Source organism: Myzus persicae, unplaced genomic scaffold (genome assembly GCF_001856785.1).
Source record: "Myzus persicae strain clone G006 unplaced genomic scaffold, MPER_G0061.0, whole genome shotgun sequence".
Lineage (NCBI taxonomy): Eukaryota > Metazoa > Arthropoda > Insecta > Hemiptera > Aphididae > Myzus > Myzus persicae.
In genome coordinates, this window is record NW_019104344.1 from 368,899 (window position 1) to 391,828 (window position 22,930).

Below are 22,930 nucleotides of genomic sequence, written 5' to 3' on the forward strand. Positions count from 1 at the left end.
ATATATTATGCTTACACTCACACACATGCATCATATCTATCGAATATCGTTAAAAATATTTACCTATGAGTATTGCTTAAATGTACATATATATAGATAGCCCACTTTAAATTATAAAAAACAGTTAATAAGAAATAATACTTTGAGAGTCTGAAGCCATGGTCAAAACCACGACAGTAACCATTATTGTCACTATAATATATTTGTGTTATTCTTTAAACAAATGTAGGCTAAAAATCTTTGTTGTTGAAGCCTTAATAAACTTTATATATAAAAAAAAAAATATATTTGTATATATGGCTTGTACCACGGTCGTGTATACGGTTACCTATTACTCGGAGGAGATGTACATTAACTAGTTTCCTAGATATACTGAACACTTGTTATTGTAATTAATAAACAAATTAAGTTGATACGCTATCCTTTGTTTTAATAATTATTTTTATCTTTGAATTAGATTAGTCATAAGAAAATTCGGATGTATAAACTATAGGGCACCAAATTGGCTCTTGGTGAACCTTTTATTGATCATGCTTTCTTACTAAGCATTCGACATAACTAGAATAAAAAAAAACACAAAAAAATCGAAATAGTCTATAAATAGCAACAACTTTTTGCTGTGCAACTTTACTCTGCTAAACTTTTAATATTTCCAACTAATTAACTAATAATCCGAAATTGTGTTTAGATTTTATCCATCACACTACTGAGACAAATATTCTATGAAATATGAAATTTAAAAAAATTTGTGACATTCGGAAAAATAAAAAATATTAAAACTACTTATATAAATTATACTTATATGTGTTAGTATATTACCATATATTATAGTATATTATATTATACTATATTACTTATAAATTTGTAAAAATATTGTTTTATCGCATGACACCTAGATACGTATAGATAATGTTTTCAAAAAAGTAAAAACTTTTCGAAATAATGAGTGTAGATACTTAAGAAGACAAGTAATTTGTAGTTTTGTAGTGTGATATTACTAAAATCACCAAATTTTTTTTTGTATTTTTCAACAAATGAGTGAATATTTTTAAGTTTTTAAACTTTTAAAAACGATTTAGCACAAATAATATTCTCCTCTGTAACCTGTAAAAATGTAATGATTTTACAACTCTGGTTAAAATTACACCCAAGCGACACATATATAGCAGCGCATTCTACTGGTCAATATTATGGTTACTACTGACCGGGTAGCGTACCGATCACTTAATATATTTATATTATAACATGTCCAATTAATTATGTTTCACACGATTAAGATTAAGACACGGTTTTAGAGGAGAAAAGTTGTAGTTGAATCAATTTTGAATATAATAATAATTTCATCATTATTGTTTCGCGTCCCTCTTTTTCTTATTATATTAAAATATTATAATCTCTATACCAAGAAAAGCACTAAAATAATGTCGGACAAAGTTTCTAGTGGACAGAAATAGATAAGTAGGCTAAAGAAATTTGAATTTAGACGAATGTACAGGATAAACTCAACCATTCGTTTGACTCAGTCGTTATAAATTGCGGTGATAGATAAAAATATTATTGGTACCTACGTTAAATGTAGTAAGTGTACACCTTACACTGTACGCGTTATAACGTGCTCGGATCATACTCGTATTACAGGAAGTATATATATATTATATTAGTATATTGTTTGCATTGTTCTTGTAGGTAGTAGATAAAATAATATGAGTACGAATTTGTAAACGTTATCTGACATTATCAGTTTCCTCAAATATGTATAAAACGGAATAAAATACTCAGTGAACGTTTTGACCACGAGTCAATTGTACCTGCTGGTTTTTATTTTTATTATTCTTAAAAAAATCGTTTAACTATGAAACTATTTATTTCCATATTTTGGATGGTCCTGTGTACTATGTCTATATTTCAAGTAAGTTTCTATGTAACCATACCGACCTTTGTCAATTTTAAATTAACAACTTTAAAAATTAAATTTAATGACTTTAAATGATGAATACATTTGTATTTATTTGACGTTTTAAAACGAATAACTAGATTATTGTTTACATAGCCATATAGATATCTTTAATTAGTACCTCATATTTTAAATCATTTTATGTTTTTCATTCATCTGATTTATGATGAAAAGATTTTTTTTCGTTCATTAATTTTTAAAATGTTTCAGCACACTAGGTGCTATTACAAGTACGATATGATGAAAAGATACATACGTTTATTATTATTTTGTGTATAATATATTATTACTTTGTTGCTATTGTATCGTAAATAATTATTTATATTATATTGAACATCGATGTATTTTATTATTTTAATAGTTGATAGAACAATATAATATGCAATTAACACATCAAATAAAAATATTTTTTTTTCAGAATGGGAGTGCATTTGCAGGTAAATGTGTTTTTTGCAAATTTGGATCCATCTTGACACCTGTTAATACATCGGTGGTTTCCACAGTAAGTAATTTACTAACTTATTGAACATACCTACGCTATTATGATAATTAAAAAAAAAATAGATAGGTAGTTTAGGAATTCAGAAAATTAATGATTGACAATTACGTCAACATAAAATTATTACTGTGTTATACAGTGACCGAGTATGAAAAAAAATTCTGCTCAGGAAAACTATTTGACCAGCTTTCAAATTCGATTTATCATGGATAAATGCAGTGATTTATATGGAGTATAAATTCTTGCTTATTTTTCAATTTTATAGAACATGTTCCCCTGAAATTAGTACGTAATTACTAAACAAATATATTCATATTTTTCACATTAAATGAACAGAATATCGTATTACATGTAAAAAAAATAATGCATGTACCAATATTGTTTTTTCTTTAATAAATCACATTAGTTTTTAATAATGTTAATAAAATGCGTCTTCGACACACATATTTTTCTGTGTGACTATAAAGCAAAACCATAAAATAGGAATGTCGTCTAATTATTAATTATTATAAATAACAGGTCATTGCCCACTTCGGTCCAAGGCCTTACGGGAATAGTCTCACCTGCATAGTCCGCCACTGAACTTGTTATATTCCTTTAAAACTATTAATATCTAAAACATTGCTCACCTAAATTGTATATTTTTTTGTTAAATACAATTTACACAATATGATGATGCACAATGTTTATTTCAGAAATTAAACACTGATAGACTGAAGACACGGCATTCAATGACAGTGTCATTACAGAACTCGATTATTGTAAAAACTGTAAGTATAGCAATAGTATTATTTTTGTACAGATATAATGAAAGTAACTTAAAAAATTTACATTTTTCAATCGTAGTTTTTTTTTTGTTTTTAATAAACCTTAAGTGAAACTTAATATGGTTTTTTATAGAGCTTGGACCATCATACTGAAAACGAGTTACTGACTTCCATAAAATCTGCCGAAGATCTTATAAAATTCAGTTCCCAGAATTCACTGGCCGACTTGTCACCGGAAGACAAGGAATCTCTCGTTATAGTCATAACGTCTGTGTACGGTCATATTATGGATCCGCTGCCACCCGCCATGGTCTTAAACTTGGTCAACATGTTCGCGTGTTCTCCAAAATTGCTCTCAACGATTCCACAGCCATGTCTGATTTCAGCACTTTCGATATTGGCGGTCAACCGATGTGCACTGTGCGAAGTTCCCACAAAAGACAGTGTCCTATTTTTAAACGGATTGCTGTCACTGTCCCCGGGTGTCCTGAACAGCATTCCGAGGGGAAGTTTCATATCCATAGTGGGAATAGTGAATACTCCCGAATTTTTCAACGACTTACCACAATCGTCTGCAATTAACTTGATCACTGCGCTATCTATGTCTAAATCGTCGATCAAGTGTCTTCCATTGCCGACTTTAGTGTCGTTACTGACGTTCATGGCCTCCAAACCACCTACGGAGTTGATGATCAGAATGCCTCCTTCCACTCTTTTTGGTTTTCTGGACGGCCTGTTGGACACCCTGGACGAGTCTTCACCTTTCCTGGTGAACACAATTCCGACTCCGGTGCTCGTCGCCATCCTAAATCCTGTAATGAATTCGCGCATGTTGAGCGTCATGCCAATGAGTACTTTTGACTTGTTGTTTTCCGTCCTAGGATCGTCACAAGCGTTATCTAAATGCTTACCAATTTCAAATTTCCTGTCAATTTTTAATATTTTAATAACTTCACCTAAAATATTGAGTTCGTTAAATCCCAATAATGTCGCGAAAATGCTATCCACGGTGGCGTCATGTCCTTCAATAATGGACGGTCTACCTTCAACTTTAATGCTCCAGTTTTTAGACTCGATAACAGTTTATTTGCCGTCTTCTCTGGCCTGTATTACGGCTAACGAATATTCATTATTGTTCGGGAAAAAAAATTAGAAAACATATTTCAATGCTATTAAATACCATATTAAATATTTTATCAAAAATTAGTTCAAACATATGTATTATATTTTATTATTTAAGTTTCTATAATTTTTTTTTATATTTAAATTAATTTATCCTTTATGAACTATAATACTGTAAATTATACGTAATTTCATTATGGCTATTTCATTTAGATTTAAATTGCAATATTTTTTTTATTTTTTATTTGTAGTGAATAAAACCCACTATATAGGGCCATTGGGATTCAATTTTTATTACAAAAAATGTTCCAAATTCTAATATCCAAGTAGATAATATTACAATATTATTATTATTTTTATCGATAGTAGTATGTTTATCTATAAGTAATAGATTGTTTATATATAGTAATATTTATATATAAGTAATAATTATTGAATTGGAACACTATCTTAAGGATCTGAAAACCATATAAAATATTTTTTAAAACCTTAAAATGGTATTTTTTGAATTCATATTGTCTTTATTTTTCAATTGTTGTGATTATATTTTGATATTAGAAAGAGAAAAAGTCAGTTATGAATAAATATTAAGTATTTTGTAACAATTGAACTGTAAACTATAGATTTAAAAATATTTGTATCTTACAAATATATGGTTAATGATTATGAATGAATAAATATGTAAGATGTGTAAGACTTAAACATGTACATTAATAATTTGAACATTCACTGTTGATTATTATATTGGAAATATATAGCTGCATATACCTAATTTTAACATAAATATTAAGTTGAGGTAAATATAAAATGCTTAGAACCGGTACATATAATAAATTACTTAAGATAATTATTGTGGATGGGTAGTGCGAGAGTTGTGTTGAACAAATATCTTTCTATGATATTATTTTACCATTAGATGGGTATAAATTTTATTTTTTGTAAATATTTTGAAATACTTTTACTAATTAGGAAAATAAAAAACTATTATTTTTTGTATTTTTAGTTTCTGAATATTTTGGAAAATTTCTAAGGTTCTAAGTGTCTTCCTTTTTAACATCGACCTTACACTGTACCTTTATAAATCATAATTAAACAATTGTTAAGTCTAGTAGCTACACAAATTTAATACAATTTAAAAATCCATCAAACCTTACCAAGCTTACAATTTCAACCAAAATTAAACATTTTAATTTTATAAAGTCAGAATAATAAACTAACATCATAATCATAATTATTGCTCTTAAAATACTAAGTACTCACATAACCTTAAGACAGCTTTATCACAGACTATATTTATTGTTTTACTAACGCCAATCGGCAATTTTGGAGGTATGTACACAAATGCATATAGATGACAACAGACTCTCTTTGGATAAAAAGATCAGTAAATTGAAGTAACGTATCTGTATTATATGATTTAACATAAACATTAATCTGAAATAATACATATCTATAATCCATAAACATAAAAAATACACTACTGATTAAATTTATGAAATCAAGATAAATATACGTGAAGTTTAGTAAAACAAATCGTTTGCGATGAGTATATATAAGCTAAACAGCACTGCTAATTATTTACATTGTATTATCCAGTGAATCTTTAAACAATTAAACTCAAAATGAAAATTGTAAGAATTGTATTTGGTTTGGCATTAGCCTGTTTGGCTAAGGTAAGAAATATTTGACAATCCTAAGGTACCTGAATATTATCTAATAAACATTTTATTCATAAGGTCGAAGCAACTCCTTGTGGTGGATTTCCATACCTTCCAGATCTTTGTCTAGATCTTGCGCCACCTGCAATACCATGTCCTCTTCCTCTTCCTCTTCCTCTTCCTTGCTTACCACCATGTCCACCTCCATGTGTTCCGGCTCCAAAATTGATACCAGTACCACTATCACCTCTACCTTGTTTCTCTATTCCACCATTATGTCCACCATGCCTACCACCTTTACCACTCCCCTGCTCATCACCACCACCACCACCACCACCATGCTTCCTGCCAGCACTACAAAGTCCTCTCCCTCTTCCACTACCTTGCTTACCACCATGTCCACTTCCTTGTCCAGCACCACCATGTGTTCCACTACCTAAGTTGATACCAGTACCACTATCACCTTTACCTTGTTTTTCTATTCCACCATTATGTCCACCATGCCTGCCACCTTTACCACTCCCTTGCTTACCACCCCCACCACCACCATGCTTCCTGCCAGCACCACCATGTCCTCTCCCTCTTCCACTACCTTGCTTACCACCATGCCCCCTTCCTTGTCTAGCACCTCCATGTGTTCCACCGCCAAAGTTGATACCCGTACCACTATCACTTCTACCGTGTTTCTCTATTCCACCATTATGTCCACCTTGTCCACCATTATGTCCAACTTGTCCACCACCTCCTTGCTTTTGTTAATAAGGCTTGACCTTATTTGTTGATTTTAGTTATGTTTTTACTGTTTAATATGGTATCATATTATATCCACCAACTTAACAAAAACTGGATATTATAATTATAAACCAAAAATACCGTTCTATAATATGTATCTACATGTTGGAAACAAAATTTAAATTTTTAAATTTTTAATTAATTTAAAAACTATATAAGAGTCGAATTATGTGTTCGTCCTTTTTTGGGTGCCATTTATATCACATCGTTGTATTAAATAGGCAAATCGTATGTAATATAATCTTGTTCAATTTTGTAAATATAACATTATACTCTATACAACTTGTTGATAATCATTTAGTTAAAATTTTAATAATATTATCATATTTTATAATATTATGTTGGTATGTACAACTCGTAAAAATATAAATATTTGAGTAAAATAATTGTAATAACATGGTTTACACTTGAAGTATACACCCGCTATAGACGAAGTACTCGCAGTACATCCATAAATGTCCACTAGTAAAACATTTTTTACTTTTAGTAGATTATAATTTATAAGTACGAAATCGGAAATATGTATAAATAGGTATTTGTGTCTGTAAAGTCTATTAAATGTAAAACATCCATCACTTTTGCTGTCATGTAACTATAGAAGATAATAATACAGTCTACCTAATCATCAGATACATTGATATAATGTGGTTTTATATTTAAAATTATTAAGTATCTAGTAACAACATGCTTATATATTAATACTCATTGGATGAATTATTTGGTTAATAATTAAAAATAAATTATAGTTTCTATTAAAATTGATTTCATCATTATTCTTACGGCATAAAATAAAAATATTGGAAATATTAATTTCAAATGTGCTAAATATGAAACTTGATTCATTAATTTAAGAATCCTGAATATAGCACTTGATCGGTTTATTTACAGGGCACAGATAAAAACATAATATATTATATATATATTTTTTTTATGGTTTAATTTCTAGTAATAAATAATTACTTTGAAACATATCGTGATTCGAATAGGCAGGTAGGTAATTGTGGTAGGTTCACTCCGATTTCTACCGAAGATTGCTATAAATCTCGAAGTTACAAATTTTTTAATTATCAGTAACACGTATTACGATAAATATTTGTAAATGGACTTTTTTAATTCATTGACGCAGAGGAGAATAAACATTATTGTTGCATGATTCACCAACATACTGGCTACTGTCTTGCTGAATGTCACTGATGGTTATCCGTCCGAAAAGTAGGTAATGGCCACAGTGTAAGAAAAAATTCACTATCAAAACAACTTGTAGCTGAACTACTAACTATGCTATATAATACAATATAACACCACACATACATAATATATATGTACCGCTAAGGATTTAATTACCATCCACAACCAGAGCGTATAGCGAGATAAATATTTGTATGTTGTTACGTAACTAAAAAAACAATTAATTTTCTTTTATACGGACAGCTTTTGTTTTGAAATGTGTTATGATCATGATTTTTTCTTATTATTTTGTAAATACAAGTTTAATATGCAACAAAAAATACTAAAAAAATAATGATTACCTATGAAAATAATAATAATTTATAAGGTAATGCAGAAACTAGGTGTTTGGGTGGTAGATATAAGTGTATTAATTTATTATAATGACTGGCTTGAAAACGTGTTACCTATTTAGTGACAATCAATATAAGGTAATAAAAATGTTGGAACATTTAAAATAACCCCCACCTAAAGAAATGGATTTTCCTAAAAAAAAAAAAATAATGCACAGGAAAAACAGAGATCATCCTGAAAAATCAATACATTTATTTTGGTGTCGCTAAGAATAATAATTTTGAACAAAATGTATAGTACCTATATTATATCTTTAAAAAAACATAAAATGTATTATAATAACACAAACAAAACAGTTTTTTTTTACACTGTTTATTGTGAAAGAATGCAATTTTGTTGATAATTCGTGATGTAGACTGCGTGAACGTTTCAGTCACAGCTCTAAAGGGGGAAATTGTTTGTGAAAACAAAACTTTTTTGTTTAAGAAATTTAACACCTTCAATACGTGTGAGACAAATATGACAAATTAAATTGCATTGTTAACTTAACAATTTTATCATAATTTGTGTCTTTGTCAGAAATATGAATGAAATCATAGTATTTATGGTCTAAGAAATTATTGGCTATTGTATAGAGTGAATTTTAAGTTTAACCATACTGAATTAAAATATATAGGTACCCACTTGTGGATTGATAATTTATAAAATATATGAGTAGATACTAGATAGGTTACAACGAATGTATAAAACATTTTTTTCAAACGATAAAACTAACTATAGTTTAACTACGGCAATTGTAAAAAAACGAAATTAAAAAACTAAGTTTCTATATCATATTTGTATAATTTATTTATACTTAAAAAAAAATTGTATAAGTGTGTATCCGTTTTACGATGCTGTGAGTTATAACAATTGAATCATTCATTCAAAGCATTCATATAGCTAATTATACTAAAATGATTCATAAATACTTAAATGATATCTCTCATACAGGCACTAAGTTTCACGTACCAATGACCTTGTAAATTTAAGTATAATAAAATATGATTGTAGTTTTTTATTTTACATTTATTATAATGTTGTTATACCATGTTATGACTGATGCAATTATTGATTTTATCACAACAACTATGTTTTTATTCGAATAAAAACCATACCCACATTATAGATGGGTAAGATCGACGCAGGCTTATACATTTTTAAACCTATGTAATAATATGTAGTTGTACAAGAATTAATAACATTAAACCATTTGTTTTTTTTACACCATAACCACGGCTTAGTTTTAAGACAATAACAGAGTATACAGAGTATGTAAGTCTATTGTCTAACACTATTCGTTCGTTCTGTTTTCTGAACCGTTTAATTACACTCGAAGTGAAAATTATACATTACAATAATTATACATATTTTGAAAACGTCGTAAATCAATTTTCACCACAGCATTGTGAAGCAGATGAATCCCGGTTGAGCGATCACGCGGAACTGCGGACACCGCGCCGCGCTTTATACGATCCTTTCTTGCACCCGGGTCGTACTCAGTCGTACGACAGATTGTACAACTTTGTTTGATACGATTTCACGAACAATTATCGTAACGTGTACCTATGGTATTGGTGTTCAGCGTCTAGTACGATTAGATGAATAGTTAATATTTGCATACAATCTATACGAGTTCACCAAACGACGAATAACGTGTTTTGATTAGGTAGGAATGATGAGTTGTATAACTTATAGTACGACGAGTCGTATGCATGCGCGTAGTTTATCGAGTATTGCAAGTTCGTACGACTATTAGTTCGTACGATTGGTTTACGATTTGTCGTACGATTATGCGTGTACCGTGTATGGTATGTCAAGACGTGACGATCTGTTGACAGTAGAACGGCAAGTCACTCGACGTAAGTGCAAGTTGGGAGTCAATCTTGGAGATGCCCAGGAATTTTCAATGGGGCGTGGTGGAGTGGGGTTGGGTGTTATAACTAATAATATTTTTAAATGAATTGTGCAGGTGGTATTAGTGTAATACCGATGACGCGAATAAGGGGATTTATCGGACAATATGTGGGGATATAACTACTATAACTACTACTTAACCACTCCTCCGGGACACGACACTGGTCCTGAGTCCAGATTCCACGTTTGTATTATTGGTCCCTGAAAAAGTCAGCAATACTCGCAAAATCGATTTCCATGGATGATGGAATCTTATTGAACCCGAATTCGCAGGTACAGTTCTGTGTAGGTAGTAAGTTAGTTATAGATGATATGTGTTATGGTACTGGAAGAAACCTGTTAGACGTGAATGCTGATGTAATCATCATTCATGATAATATTAAAGACGCTTCAACGACAGTTGTGTATCTATATATATATATATATATATCGAGGACCGACAGTCCTGAGTATACTATTATTACACACGAAAACGTAATTGGTGTATAATGTTACTGTAATATAAGTGATTATTAAGTTATTGTAGTCCATTAATAACACAAAAATGTTTAGTTCGGTTTTAGAAAAGAATTTGTTATTTAATCTAAAAAAATATTGTGATAGCGACTGAAGAACTATTATATTGTAGTATTATACTTTCTAATTTTCTATACTGCACACGTCATAAACCTATTATAGTGTAGATAATAACACGTTGTTGTCTTGCAGCAATTAAAATGTCGGTAGGTCTTGGCTCTGCAATCATATTATTTTATTAAGCGTTTATTAACGTTCAAATTGAAATTAAATCAACCTCGCCGGAGTCTGTTTATGTATTATAATACATACCTAACCTGGTATGATTTAATATTATGGATTTTAATTTTGGGGTCTAAACGACGACGGTATGCAAACGTTAAAGACGAATCTAAGGACGTCTAGGTACTAGTGCAATATTATCACTGAAAACACCGTAGCTGAAGGCCGACCCGTCAGCAATCTAACGATTTTAATGGATATTAAACGCTGTTTTTGTGGATACCTACTACGCTTAACCTACATTTCGTTTCAAAACAAGTGCGTCGGATATAGATATAATTACCTATGTAATTCTACACTGTTATTATAACCGTTCATATTTCAATATCCGTTCCAAAGTCAAAACACCGTAACTCCGCTGCCGCGATCTTGTGTGTGCTGTACGGTATTTTTGTTGAACTCCAGTCAACGTATATCATTAAACCCAATATGTTTACGATTAATGATAGGTACCTATATATATATATATATATATTAATCCATAATGCTTGATATTATTATCCACATGATAATATTATACGTATTTTGAGCCGAACATGATACACGACGACTTAGGGACTTGCCTACGTTTTAAGGTTAACAATTTTTACTCGGCATAATATTATACCTAACGACCGAATCGGATTATAAATTATAAATTATTATTATAACTCAAAGCGCTGAATGACAACACGTTTTGGTTACGTGCGTATTTTCGTCAGTTTGACTTTTACACACAGACTATTATAACATTATAGTTATGAATAATATATTATCAGTATGTTTTACCTACATAATAATTATTATGAACATACCTAATATCATGTTTAAGTCGAATCCGATGAGCGATTGAATTGTGATAGAGAATATTATGATGCAATATTGTTAAGTCCCTGGTTCACGGAATATTGTGTTTTATAATTATTAGAAATTAATTACCCGTTGCCTATAGGTACCTATATATATATAGATATTGTAAATCACGTATACACTTGGTATGCTGTATAACATTTTTTTTTCCTGTTCGTATTAGTATAATAATATTGGTAGTTACAATGTTCATATTTTATATAATTGTGCATGTTCTTACGTACCTCAATAATTTTTAACAGCACAGTTATTCAAAGTGAGTATTTAAAATGCGATGTTAAATTTCTTTCCAATATAATGCATAATTCAATTTCGATGTTAAATTATTATTGTATTTTTATTTTATGATAATTCATAATATTCTAATCACAAGCTGCCAGTCTTGTTAAGTATTCGAATACTTGTATTTAAATACTAGTATTTAAATACTTTTTTTGTATTTCAAATACTTTTTAAATACTTTTTAACCAATGTATTTTAAATACTTAAAAAATACTTTTTATTTGTATTTATATTCTAGAATACTAAATACTTTTTTACATTCCTATGGGCTATGTTCTACTCCAATTTAAATTTCCAATATTTTGTAATGTACTGTTTTAGATTTTGTTTTTAAAATATTATTTTATAATGGTTCTAACTTCTGAGAATTTATAAATAAGATTTTAGATTTCTCCAAAATACAAGCTGATAACAGAATGACTGAAACCCCCGTCAGCCACTCACTCCCAGATTGATATTGTACGATTTAATAAAAATGATATGGAATTCCTTGAAGAATATTCTCAGATGATGGAACCATTAGCTATTGTTTTAGACCTTTTACAAGGTGAAAAAAATATGTTTTTTGGTTTTCTAATACCTTCAATTACAGAGTTAATTTACAAGTATGAACAAATACTTAATAAAAATCAATTAAAAATCTGTTCTCCATTGGTAGCAGTAATAATAAAAAGCATTGAGAAACGATTTGAAAAAATATTAAGTGACCAATTTTTGACAACAGCAGCTATTTCACATCCGTATTTTAAAACTGTTTGGATAAAAAACCAAGTAAAAAAGGATTTGGCTATTTCGGATTTTAAAAAAACAGTTTTAAATGTCTTTAATTCAAAAGAAAATGAGGCTTCAACACATAAACAATTAGTTGAAAATAGTGAAGATGAAGTTGAGGATTCTTCTTTTTTTTCATGGTCTAATGACAAACTTCAAGGAACATCAACTATCTCTGTGGAAAATGAAGTAACTCAATATCTGAGTAGAAGCCCTACAAAAAAACTGACATCACTTAATGAATATCCTAATATAAAAAAAGTTTTTATTTGTCATAATACTCCATTGCCTAGCAGTGCTCCCATTGAACGCGTATTTAGTATTAGCAATGCCATACTAACAAAACGTCGAGGAAAGATGGACGACAACACATTTGAAAAAACAATTTTTTTAAAATACAATTCAAATATGTAATTCATATCTATTAAAATATACAATATACTGTATTACTGTCTACTATTAGAATAATTGTGTGTTTTATTATTATAATTATTTATTTTATTTTTTTTAAATATTTTTTTGATAAATTCCATAAATATTTTAATATAAAATTTATAATTTACTAAAAAAAAAGTATTTGAGGAAGTATTTTGAATACTTTTAAAAAGTATTTGTATTTATATTCAAATACTTTTAAAAGGAAGTATTCGAATACGTATTTTAAATACAATTGACACCAAGTATTTAAATACGTATTCAGAATACATTTGAAAAGTATTCTTAACAAGACTGCAGTGAAGCTGCAGACACTTAAAAAACATTACACAAAGATAGTGATAGAGAATATGGCATAATAGTGTTAAGTCTCTGGTTCTCGAAATCATGGTTTTTATTTTTTTTTTAATTAATTACTCGTTAACTCTGTTATAATGTATAACTATGCATAAGTGAATACTATTGGTAGGTGCAATGTTCATATTGTATGTAATTGTGTATGTTCGTTCTTAAATTATAATTTTTTCTACAGCATAATAATTATTCAAAATGCAATGTTAAATTATTTTGTAATATAATACGTTAATACATTAATACGTAATACAATTTCGAAATTAAATTAATATTTTATTTTTACTTTATGATAATTAATAATTGTGATCATAAGCTGTGGTGTTAAAATCGGTTTTGTTTTTTTGGTGTAAGGAAACGAATTACTGTAGATTATTGAAATGTATACCATATGTTTGTATTGGCATTGTATACATGATAACTCTTTTAAATTTCTTTGACAAATTTTAATGAACATTTGACATTTTAAATTATTATATATTGAACATATATATTATTCACAATTTTTTTTTTAAGCATTTAAAGTTAGAACTTTGACAAAAGTCTTCAACATCGAGAACATTTTCTAATTATTATGTAATTAATAATTCATCAAATATTCATATATAGGTATCCAAGATTTGAAAATGTAATACAAGGTTGAACGTCGTCCTGCGATTGAGCGTCGAAAAGCCACGGCTAGCGTCTACGGCTGTGTTGACTAAGATTGTAAAACCAGAAATAATAATGTTGTAACGATTAGTTTTCCACGGCGAATGATTGCAGACTTCGTCTATGAAAATTCTAACAAAAATATTAGCACACTGGACGAGTGGACGATATGGACTTGCAATCAGCTAGTTTTAACGGTGATCGGCAGGAAGGAACAACACCTTGATGTCTTCAACGCATTCCGTTCCTATAGGCTTTAGGGATGGTTCATTTTGAATATTATATTATTGTATTTTTATAATATGATTATTCAAAATCGCACTAAAAAAAATATTTAAAAATAATGATTATAAGGAAAGTTATTACATTTCTCCCTTTTTTCTATTTCACTGTTCATTTTATGGGTTGATTTATGTCCCCCCTTCATTTGGTACCATTGTTTCTAAGTCTTGACAGGTATTTATAAAATAAATCAAAAAATATATATATTTTTTAATTGTTAAAAGATATGTCTTAATTAATATTTCATATTAGTTAATACTCAATACTCACAATAAATTAAGCACAGTGTTAACGTTACACATTTCAAATACACGTTTACAATATATTAAGAACCATAGCTGCAGCAGTTCCTCCAGACACTTAAAAAAAACATTACGTACATCGGGAAGGTTAGGGAAGTGTTTTTTAAACTATAATATTGACATTTATGTGTATAATCAAATAATATTGAATTAACAGAAAACTGATGTCCATCGTGACACAAAGTGCCTAGTAAATATCTAAGCTAGTCGTCGACATTTCTGGATTTTTACTTTGTAGTGCTCTAGAGTCTAGATTATATCTGTAAATTTGTCAAATATTTAATCTCATAGAGACATAGAAAGAAGATTAATTTCAGTATGTCACAAATGTTACCATTAAAATTTCAACTGCTATCTCTGTTCTATATAATTATTATTGAAGTCAGTATAGTTGTTGTGCGATAAATTCAGTTGTATATTCATATTATAATATTATCATCGCGCTGATAAACACATATTCCACAAGAATTATACAAACATTTATTATCTTATTAAGCGTAGACGATTAAAATATGTGACTTATAGCCAATGGCTAATGATATTATGATACAGTCGATATAATACTCGTATAGTAACACGACTGATTATTGTAATATTTTTTTTTATGAAACATTGCGTAGGTATACAATACTTAATACTTGGTAATTGGATAGGTGTAGGTACTATAACTAATAATTACGTTCTCACAAAACGGTGTAAGGATGACAACATTATAATATTTCAAGTTGGGTGTACTAAAGCTGCTATGAGGAATAACAATATTATTATGTATTTATTATCTTGCGATTATTATTATCTTTTTTTTTGTAGATTTTTAAATTATTATAATATGTCGCTGCTAAGAAATAAGACGAATATTTTATTTTCAGTGATTTACAATATTTGAACAATATTATGTGGATAACTATTTGTTCGCCCAGACCGTCCAGCGATTTATTGTGTAACATGCCTACCTATAATCATATTCATTTAAAACTAGTTGTTTCAACTGTTATTCTTCAAACAATTTAATTTATAGCCTATTGGTATATTCGATTATTTTCTGGTTATGTAATACATAAATTAAAATACAAATAAACGCACAAATGTCAAATTCTATACGATCGAATGTAATCATGGAATAATATAGGAACAGAAGAACATTTAGAACAGAAAAACCTTCAAATGTAGTAGAAAAAATAACGGATCAAAAAACTTGAATTCTAATATCATCGAATAACTTTGAAGTATATCATACTAATATTCTACTTTGGACCTATTAAAAAACCACACAACATTTTATTCGGAATAACACCATAAACCATATTGTTTTATATTGGTGTATCAGTAAATATATTACTTATAAGTCATTCAAAGCGAAACAAGGCCGGCGCGATGGATCTTATCACACCCGATTACTTGCATGTATGCAACAGAAATCGTGTCATTCTTTTCAAACAAAAAAAAAAATATTGAGCACTGAAAATATAATATGACAGTACGAGAAAAAAGCTAAAATACAGATATGTAGGCCATAATATTTGCAGTACATGTTTATAATTATATATTAAATAGGTTTGCACGATTTACGTAAATCATATAGCTGCTGATGGAATTTGACTTTATAACATTATTATTGTCGATATTGATTACAAAACATAATAAAATATTTAATAAATCATAATATACCTAATATTACTGTGAGTTATGCGGCACTCTATATTATGTGTTTTACTATAACATATAGCCGTATGCGAGGTACTCGTCATAATATGTCAAAATAAAAGAGAACTATTATTTTTTTCGAATTTTATGCGAAGCATATTGATATAAAATCGTTATTAATTAGTTACATAATATTAGTTATTATTCATTATTATTTAGTAGTACACAATAATCATACGAGCACAAATAAAATATGAATATGCTTATTATAGGTGCATAGTGTTACTATTAATGTATAGGTGTCACAATAACTTTTTTTTAGACATTAATATGAAATACTTATCTAATTTATTTTGTATTGGTATCGACAAAATAAATATAATACTTTATTTCATGATAGCATATCTCCAATGTAATATAATTCATTTAAACCGCGATCTAGAGTTATATATAAAGTGATTATTTTTCCAACAGAAGTAACATTTATCAAAATATTTTTTCTAATTTAAGGAAAATATTTATATTTTTGACTTATTTCTTATCGTTATAATTTTTTTATTTTATAAGCTTTTCTTTAATACAAGGTGCATTTTTAGTTTCATATAATGAGACGATTGAATTTTAAACTAGTCAATTTTTAAGTTTAGGTAATCAGAGTGGCATTCTACGTTAGGTAGGTCGTAGGTACCCCTAAAAATGATAGTCCACCAGTCCACTCACCAAATATTAAAGGCTTATATATTAGAGTATATGTATGTATCACTATGTTTTTTTTTTATAGTGCCCTTTACAACTTTGGTTAATAATATCTACGAATCACCTCATATTGGTACACATTTAATATTTATATTTTTTATTTAAAAAATTTAAATTTAAATACAAATACGATGATGCAAGTTTTGTGGTGTAGGTATTTAAGAGGAAGTTAGATGTCACGGCGTCATCATATTTGTCACGTCTCCTATTTTAAATTTCAGAAATTAGTAATTTTGTTGTTGAATGAAAAATATATTAATGATGCTGCGAATTTATTTAAATTTAAGAAAAATATTGAGCATACATAAAAATAACACTATTTAATAATTATAAAAATTATTATTTTTCTAGAATGTTGTTTTGTTCAAATTCATGAAATTGTTTTCATGATTTTTATGTATCTACAATAAATGTTCCATTAAAATAATATTGTATTTGTCAATTGATATTTACGCAGATGAAAAAATGATGAGCTGAGACAGAAATATTATAGCCCAACACTTTGGAAAGGGCTGAAAGACGATACCAGAAGCTCACTTAGTTCGAGGAATCTGTATATTTTTACTTTGATATCAAAAATGTATTGTTTTTTGTTGCGTGTGCTTTTTTTTTTTGTTTGTGGATAAATAAATAAACTAATAAAGTCAATAATATTTGAAAGTAGCTCATTATAAAGATTTTTTACAGTGATACCTTAAGACAAGCACTGTACATGTGTTTCTGTTATAAGTACCACTTTGTACCATCATTTGTACACAGAAATCTTGTATACTTTATTCCTCCTAGTCAACAACTATTTTTAATACTAATATTTTTAAGATGCAAATTATGAAAAAATATTATCTCATATTATAATAGTACCCATATTTTTTTAATGTAAAATATTTTTTGATTCACCTTAATTAAAAAAAAGATAAATTCCAAAACAAATTATTTTTAATACATATGGTATGTAGGTAGTTCCAATCAATCCACCAATCTTAAATTGAATGCTGTGATGACAGTTTTGAAATATACTACCCTGCTTACAATGGTTTTTAATATTTGACGGACAAAAAACAAACTTAGATTTTTCTGTATCCGTAAATCAATATTAACTATTATAAAACGCATCTTTCAGTAGGTTTATTATGGTGTTTGTGAGTTACAAATAACGTTAAGATACAGTTTATGCTTACCTAAAAAAATCTGACGAATACAATAACGGTCATTCGCATTCACGTTTGCTATTCAAAACTATTCACTCAATAAAACCGAAATAAAACTAACAAAAAAATGTTAGTATTTAGAAATTACTCTTAAATGCACGTTAAATTATTATAAGCCATATATAATGTGATAAAATATTTTGTTCCTAGTTCTTAATGTCGGGTCTGTCTACAGAAAAAAAAATTAATTGCATAATTGAGATAATAATTTTGACCGATTATAGACTATCTTACGTCAAACCCAGGTATGTTCGGAAGTACGTGGCAAATACTATAAAAGGGAGAGAAATCAAAAAATCGACTCATTCTGACATGGTCTATTATGTTAATAATTATATCAAAAAAAAAAAAAAATTAAAAAATTAAATTAATATTCGACAATAAAAATGAAACAATCGGCGTTACTTGTCATTTTGGTAGCAACACTTCTGAAAATACAGGTGCGTTACTTATTTGTTTATGTATAACATATTTAAAAATCGGACAATATTTTTGTTATATTTTATTAAATCGTCTATATACATTATACATACATCGTATAACTAATTTGTTTAATCGGTTTGTTTGACACTCGCTCATTTTTTGTTTTTGTTAATTTTTTTCACAGAGCACAGAAGCACATTTCAAACCTATGCACTTGGAATCACCGTTGTCGTCGCCTCTGGGATTTGAACAAACTTCCGCACTATCTACATTCGGCCAATCTTCCGACTTGAAGACTAAACTAGCAATTCACAAAACCATAACTTTTTTGACCATTTTAACGTCAAACCCGAAATTGCTGTGCATCGTCCCGCCGTTCTTGGTCATCGACTTCCTCACGCAGTTGTCGTGCAACCCGGCGATCCTCAACGCCATACCACACCACCTGTTATCGGGTTTCATGACCTCGGTAACGGCCGTTCCGACGCTTGCAAATGCCATACCACCGACATTGTTCGTGTCGATCAGCAACTCGCTGTCGATTGGATCGCCTGACTCCACGGGACCCGCCGGATCGTCAGGACCCGAACTCCTCCCTACACCACAGCCGATCACATCTGTAAGTGCAGAAGTTGCAGCCGTGATAACGCCGGCCGCTCCGTCATCGGGACCCGCGTCCAGTTTGCCCGGTATTTCGGTCACAAAAGACGTTACCGCGTCTATATCGCCGGTCGCTCCATCATCGGGACCCGCTCCCGGTTTGCCGGGCGTCTCAATAACCAAAGACGTTACAGCATCGATAACCCCTTCCGCTCCGTCACCGGGACCAGCGTCTAGCTTGCCGGGCGTTTCAATAACCAAAGACGTTTCCGCGTCGATTATCCCGGCCGCTCCGTCACCGGGACCAGCATCTAGCTTGCCGGGCGTTTCAATAACCCAAGACGTTGCAGCATCGATAACGCCGGTCGCTCCGTCATCGGGACCAGCATCTAGCTTGCCTGGTGTTTCGATAACCAAAGACGTAACTGCGTCGATAAATCCACTCCCTCCAGCCGATTTACCCACGTCCGATGGTATACCGCATGCTTATCCACCAGCCGCACCTTCAGCACCAGCGGTCCCAGCTGTGCCTGCGGTCGGAACATCAGTGCCGTGTATAGATGTGCCCACCGGCGGATCACCCACATTACCGGCACTGCCATTACCATCGCCGACACTGCCATCGCTGGGCCTCCTGTCGTCGTTGTTCAATAAGGGAACTGCGGGGAGCCTAATAGAATCAAAAATCGAGGCCATTATTAAACTGTTTGCAAGTGGCCACTTAAAATTACCGCAGTTACCACAATTGCCACCGTTGCCCCAATTACCACTTCATATACCCGAAGTAGGTAATACTGTGTCAAAAAAACCGATAATACATGTCAATCCCGAACCATCAAAGGTGTTTATCCTTTTACCCGCTCCGGTGCTAGGAAAGCCGGAAATACCATCCGCACAGGCAACCAAACTTTATTATAAACCAGATTCATTTAACCGGATCCTCGATTTTGTTCACCAACGTCTATTCGCTCCACCTCAAAAACTTACCTTACCAAAACTTAACTTGCCAAAACTTAGCTTGCCAAAACATAACTTGCCAAAACTAACTCCGAGTTATCCGGCCGTGTCGGTGCAGGCAAACCCAATTAAATGCCCACCCATATTCTCCAAAGTTCCTTGTTAATACACTGTACGATATAAAACAGCCCAGTTTATTTTTCAAAAAACACACATCTCCATTTTTAATGTATTTATTATTTTTTTTGTACTGTATAATTATTGTAAAATTGTGATTTATTTACAAATTAATTATTATTTCTATTTATTTATTTTGCACCGTAAAAAATATTATGTAATTATAATTTAGACCGTTGTGATAATAATTATATATACGTAACTATATATATTGAAGTAGATAAAATGCATTATAAAACGAAAAAATACCATTTAATAATGTGTTTATATTATTCAGCGGTTTTGTTACAATAAAAAAAAAAACTTCCTATGTTGAATTATTTCATTAAACGTTGCGTTAAGGTATTTGCTGTTTTATCTATCCTATTCTTGGAATATCTGTTGAACTATTTGATTGTCACGCGCTAACGCATACTATCGTTCGTATGTAAAATATGCTATTTGAAACAATTACGGAACTGGGGAAAGCAAATGACACATCTTACACGAGACAACGTCACTAAATGTGAACTCGTAATATTTATGGTCAATTACGTCGATGGATCTCAGAGGATAAATACCTACGCAAGTATTTAAGTAAAGTGCAGTATGCACGGGAAATGGGTAAAACACTATAAATAATCGACTAATGACATTTTATACCATAGTATTCGTTGTTAGGTTTGTATCGATAATGATAATATTTGAAATTTTAGATAAAAACGATTAATAGTTATAGTAAAGATAGGAATTTGGCAGAAGTATTTTTTTCTTCAAGACGGTTGCTAAAAAAATGTCTTATCTTAACCCTTTGACTACTTACTGCAGGTGTAGGGTAATGTTTTCTCCTAATATTTACAGCATATTTTATAGAATGGAAACCTCCGATCAAAAAAAAAAAAGCATTTCTAAATAAAGTTAACTTAATATTGAGTATAGCCTTCTGCAGGTCTGTGGTAATATTTCAATGAAATTAGTCATAGGGTTAAGCTATCAACAACCACCTGTTTCAGTCATTTGAAAAAAATAGACAAGCAAAAAATTCTATTTGAATATTTTCAAAAATCAAATCCTGTTTCACAAAATAATTGTGATACAAGAATGTGTAGGATGTAGGTTGTAGGTACTTAACATTTATAACCTATATTTTAAATAGATAATATTTAATAATTATCATTTTATTATTATTATTATTTTGTTTTAATTTATCACTTAAACCGATTAATTTGTCACATTTACTTTAAATTTAGTCCCTAATAAAATGAGCTCAAAGTGGTGAAAAATGACCAAGTGGGATTGTGATATTTGTACAATATTAACCGTTTTATGTTCCTACAAATTATAAAAAGTAAATAAATAAAAATAAGGCACTTTTGGAAAATTATATTTCATGAAGATTTGAGTCATAAACTAGACACAATTTAAATCAATAATTATTACTTATTGGTTTTTAAGCACAGTCCCTCTACACATCCTTAACCAGCAGCTTAGGTAATAAAAGAAACTAAAGTACCATTGTCCTTATCACAGCTCACAAGTATAATGTTCTGAATCAAACCAAATACTTTTGGTAGAATATATCTATAATATATAATATATTTATCTTGATATACTTATTGGTAAACCAGTAGATACACCATAGAAAATAAATACACTTTTTTAATAAAGATGAACTATTTCAATTCTGCAGATTTGAGCTTCCCAACGTACCTGTTGAAGAATAAATTTAATGTTCAAACGAATGCTATTGAATCTGCATCAAGCCTCTTTGCACCCTCATCTCAATCTTCGATTTAAATCACGCTGACAATAATACAATATAATTTAAATGTGTTTATTCTTCTTAATTATATTAGGGTAAACATTTCTCATCAGCCATCACGCACGAGGCACGTTCAATTCTACATTGCAGACACGATCTCCGATGTCAATAAATGTGACGTGAAACATATTTCGAGCACTTCTGGTGTCATAAAAAATTGTTTACAGAAAACAAAAAAAAATTGTTCGTGTTCAATTGCAAAATTTGTATAGACATGTGTATTGGGATACAATAATAATTGTGAAACTAAACTGTACAATATTTTGGATGAATAATATAATAGTTCGAATAATTAATTTAAAAATCGCTACCTACCTAGAGCAAACACTAAGCTTGCATTCATTTACTCAATAAAACTATTAATTTTATGATTT

General features: G+C 30.0%; 3 protein-coding genes across 3 annotated transcripts; all 3 read left to right on the forward strand.

The window, feature by feature from the left end:
- Positions 1–1,759: 1,759 nt before the first annotated feature.
- On the forward strand, positions 1,760–5,059 carry LOC111041360. Its single transcript, XM_022325607.1, has 4 exons — positions 1,760–1,909; positions 2,373–2,456; positions 3,149–3,223; positions 3,354–5,059. Exons 1-4 carry the CDS (start codon positions 1,853–1,855, stop codon positions 4,371–4,373), a joined length of 1,236 nt encoding a protein of 411 aa, XP_022181299.1. The 5' UTR covers positions 1,760–1,852; the 3' UTR covers positions 4,374–5,059.
- A 905-nt stretch (positions 5,060–5,964) lies between these two features.
- Positions 5,965–6,849, forward strand: LOC111041352 (leucine-rich repeat extensin-like protein 3). The gene is made up of 2 exons (XM_022325599.1): positions 5,965–6,015; positions 6,079–6,849. The coding sequence occupies exons 1-2, from the start codon at positions 5,965–5,967 to the stop codon at positions 6,757–6,759; spliced, it is 732 nt and encodes a 243-aa protein (XP_022181291.1). The 3' UTR covers positions 6,760–6,849.
- A 12,044-nt stretch (positions 6,850–18,893) lies between these two features.
- LOC111041357 (leucine-rich repeat extensin-like protein 5) lies at positions 18,894–20,808 on the forward strand. Its single transcript, XM_022325605.1, has 2 exons — positions 18,894–19,038; positions 19,206–20,808. The coding sequence occupies exons 1-2, from the start codon at positions 18,985–18,987 to the stop codon at positions 20,742–20,744; spliced, it is 1,593 nt and encodes a 530-aa protein (XP_022181297.1). The 5' UTR covers positions 18,894–18,984; the 3' UTR covers positions 20,745–20,808.
- The last annotated feature ends 2,122 nt before the right edge of the window (positions 20,809–22,930 follow it).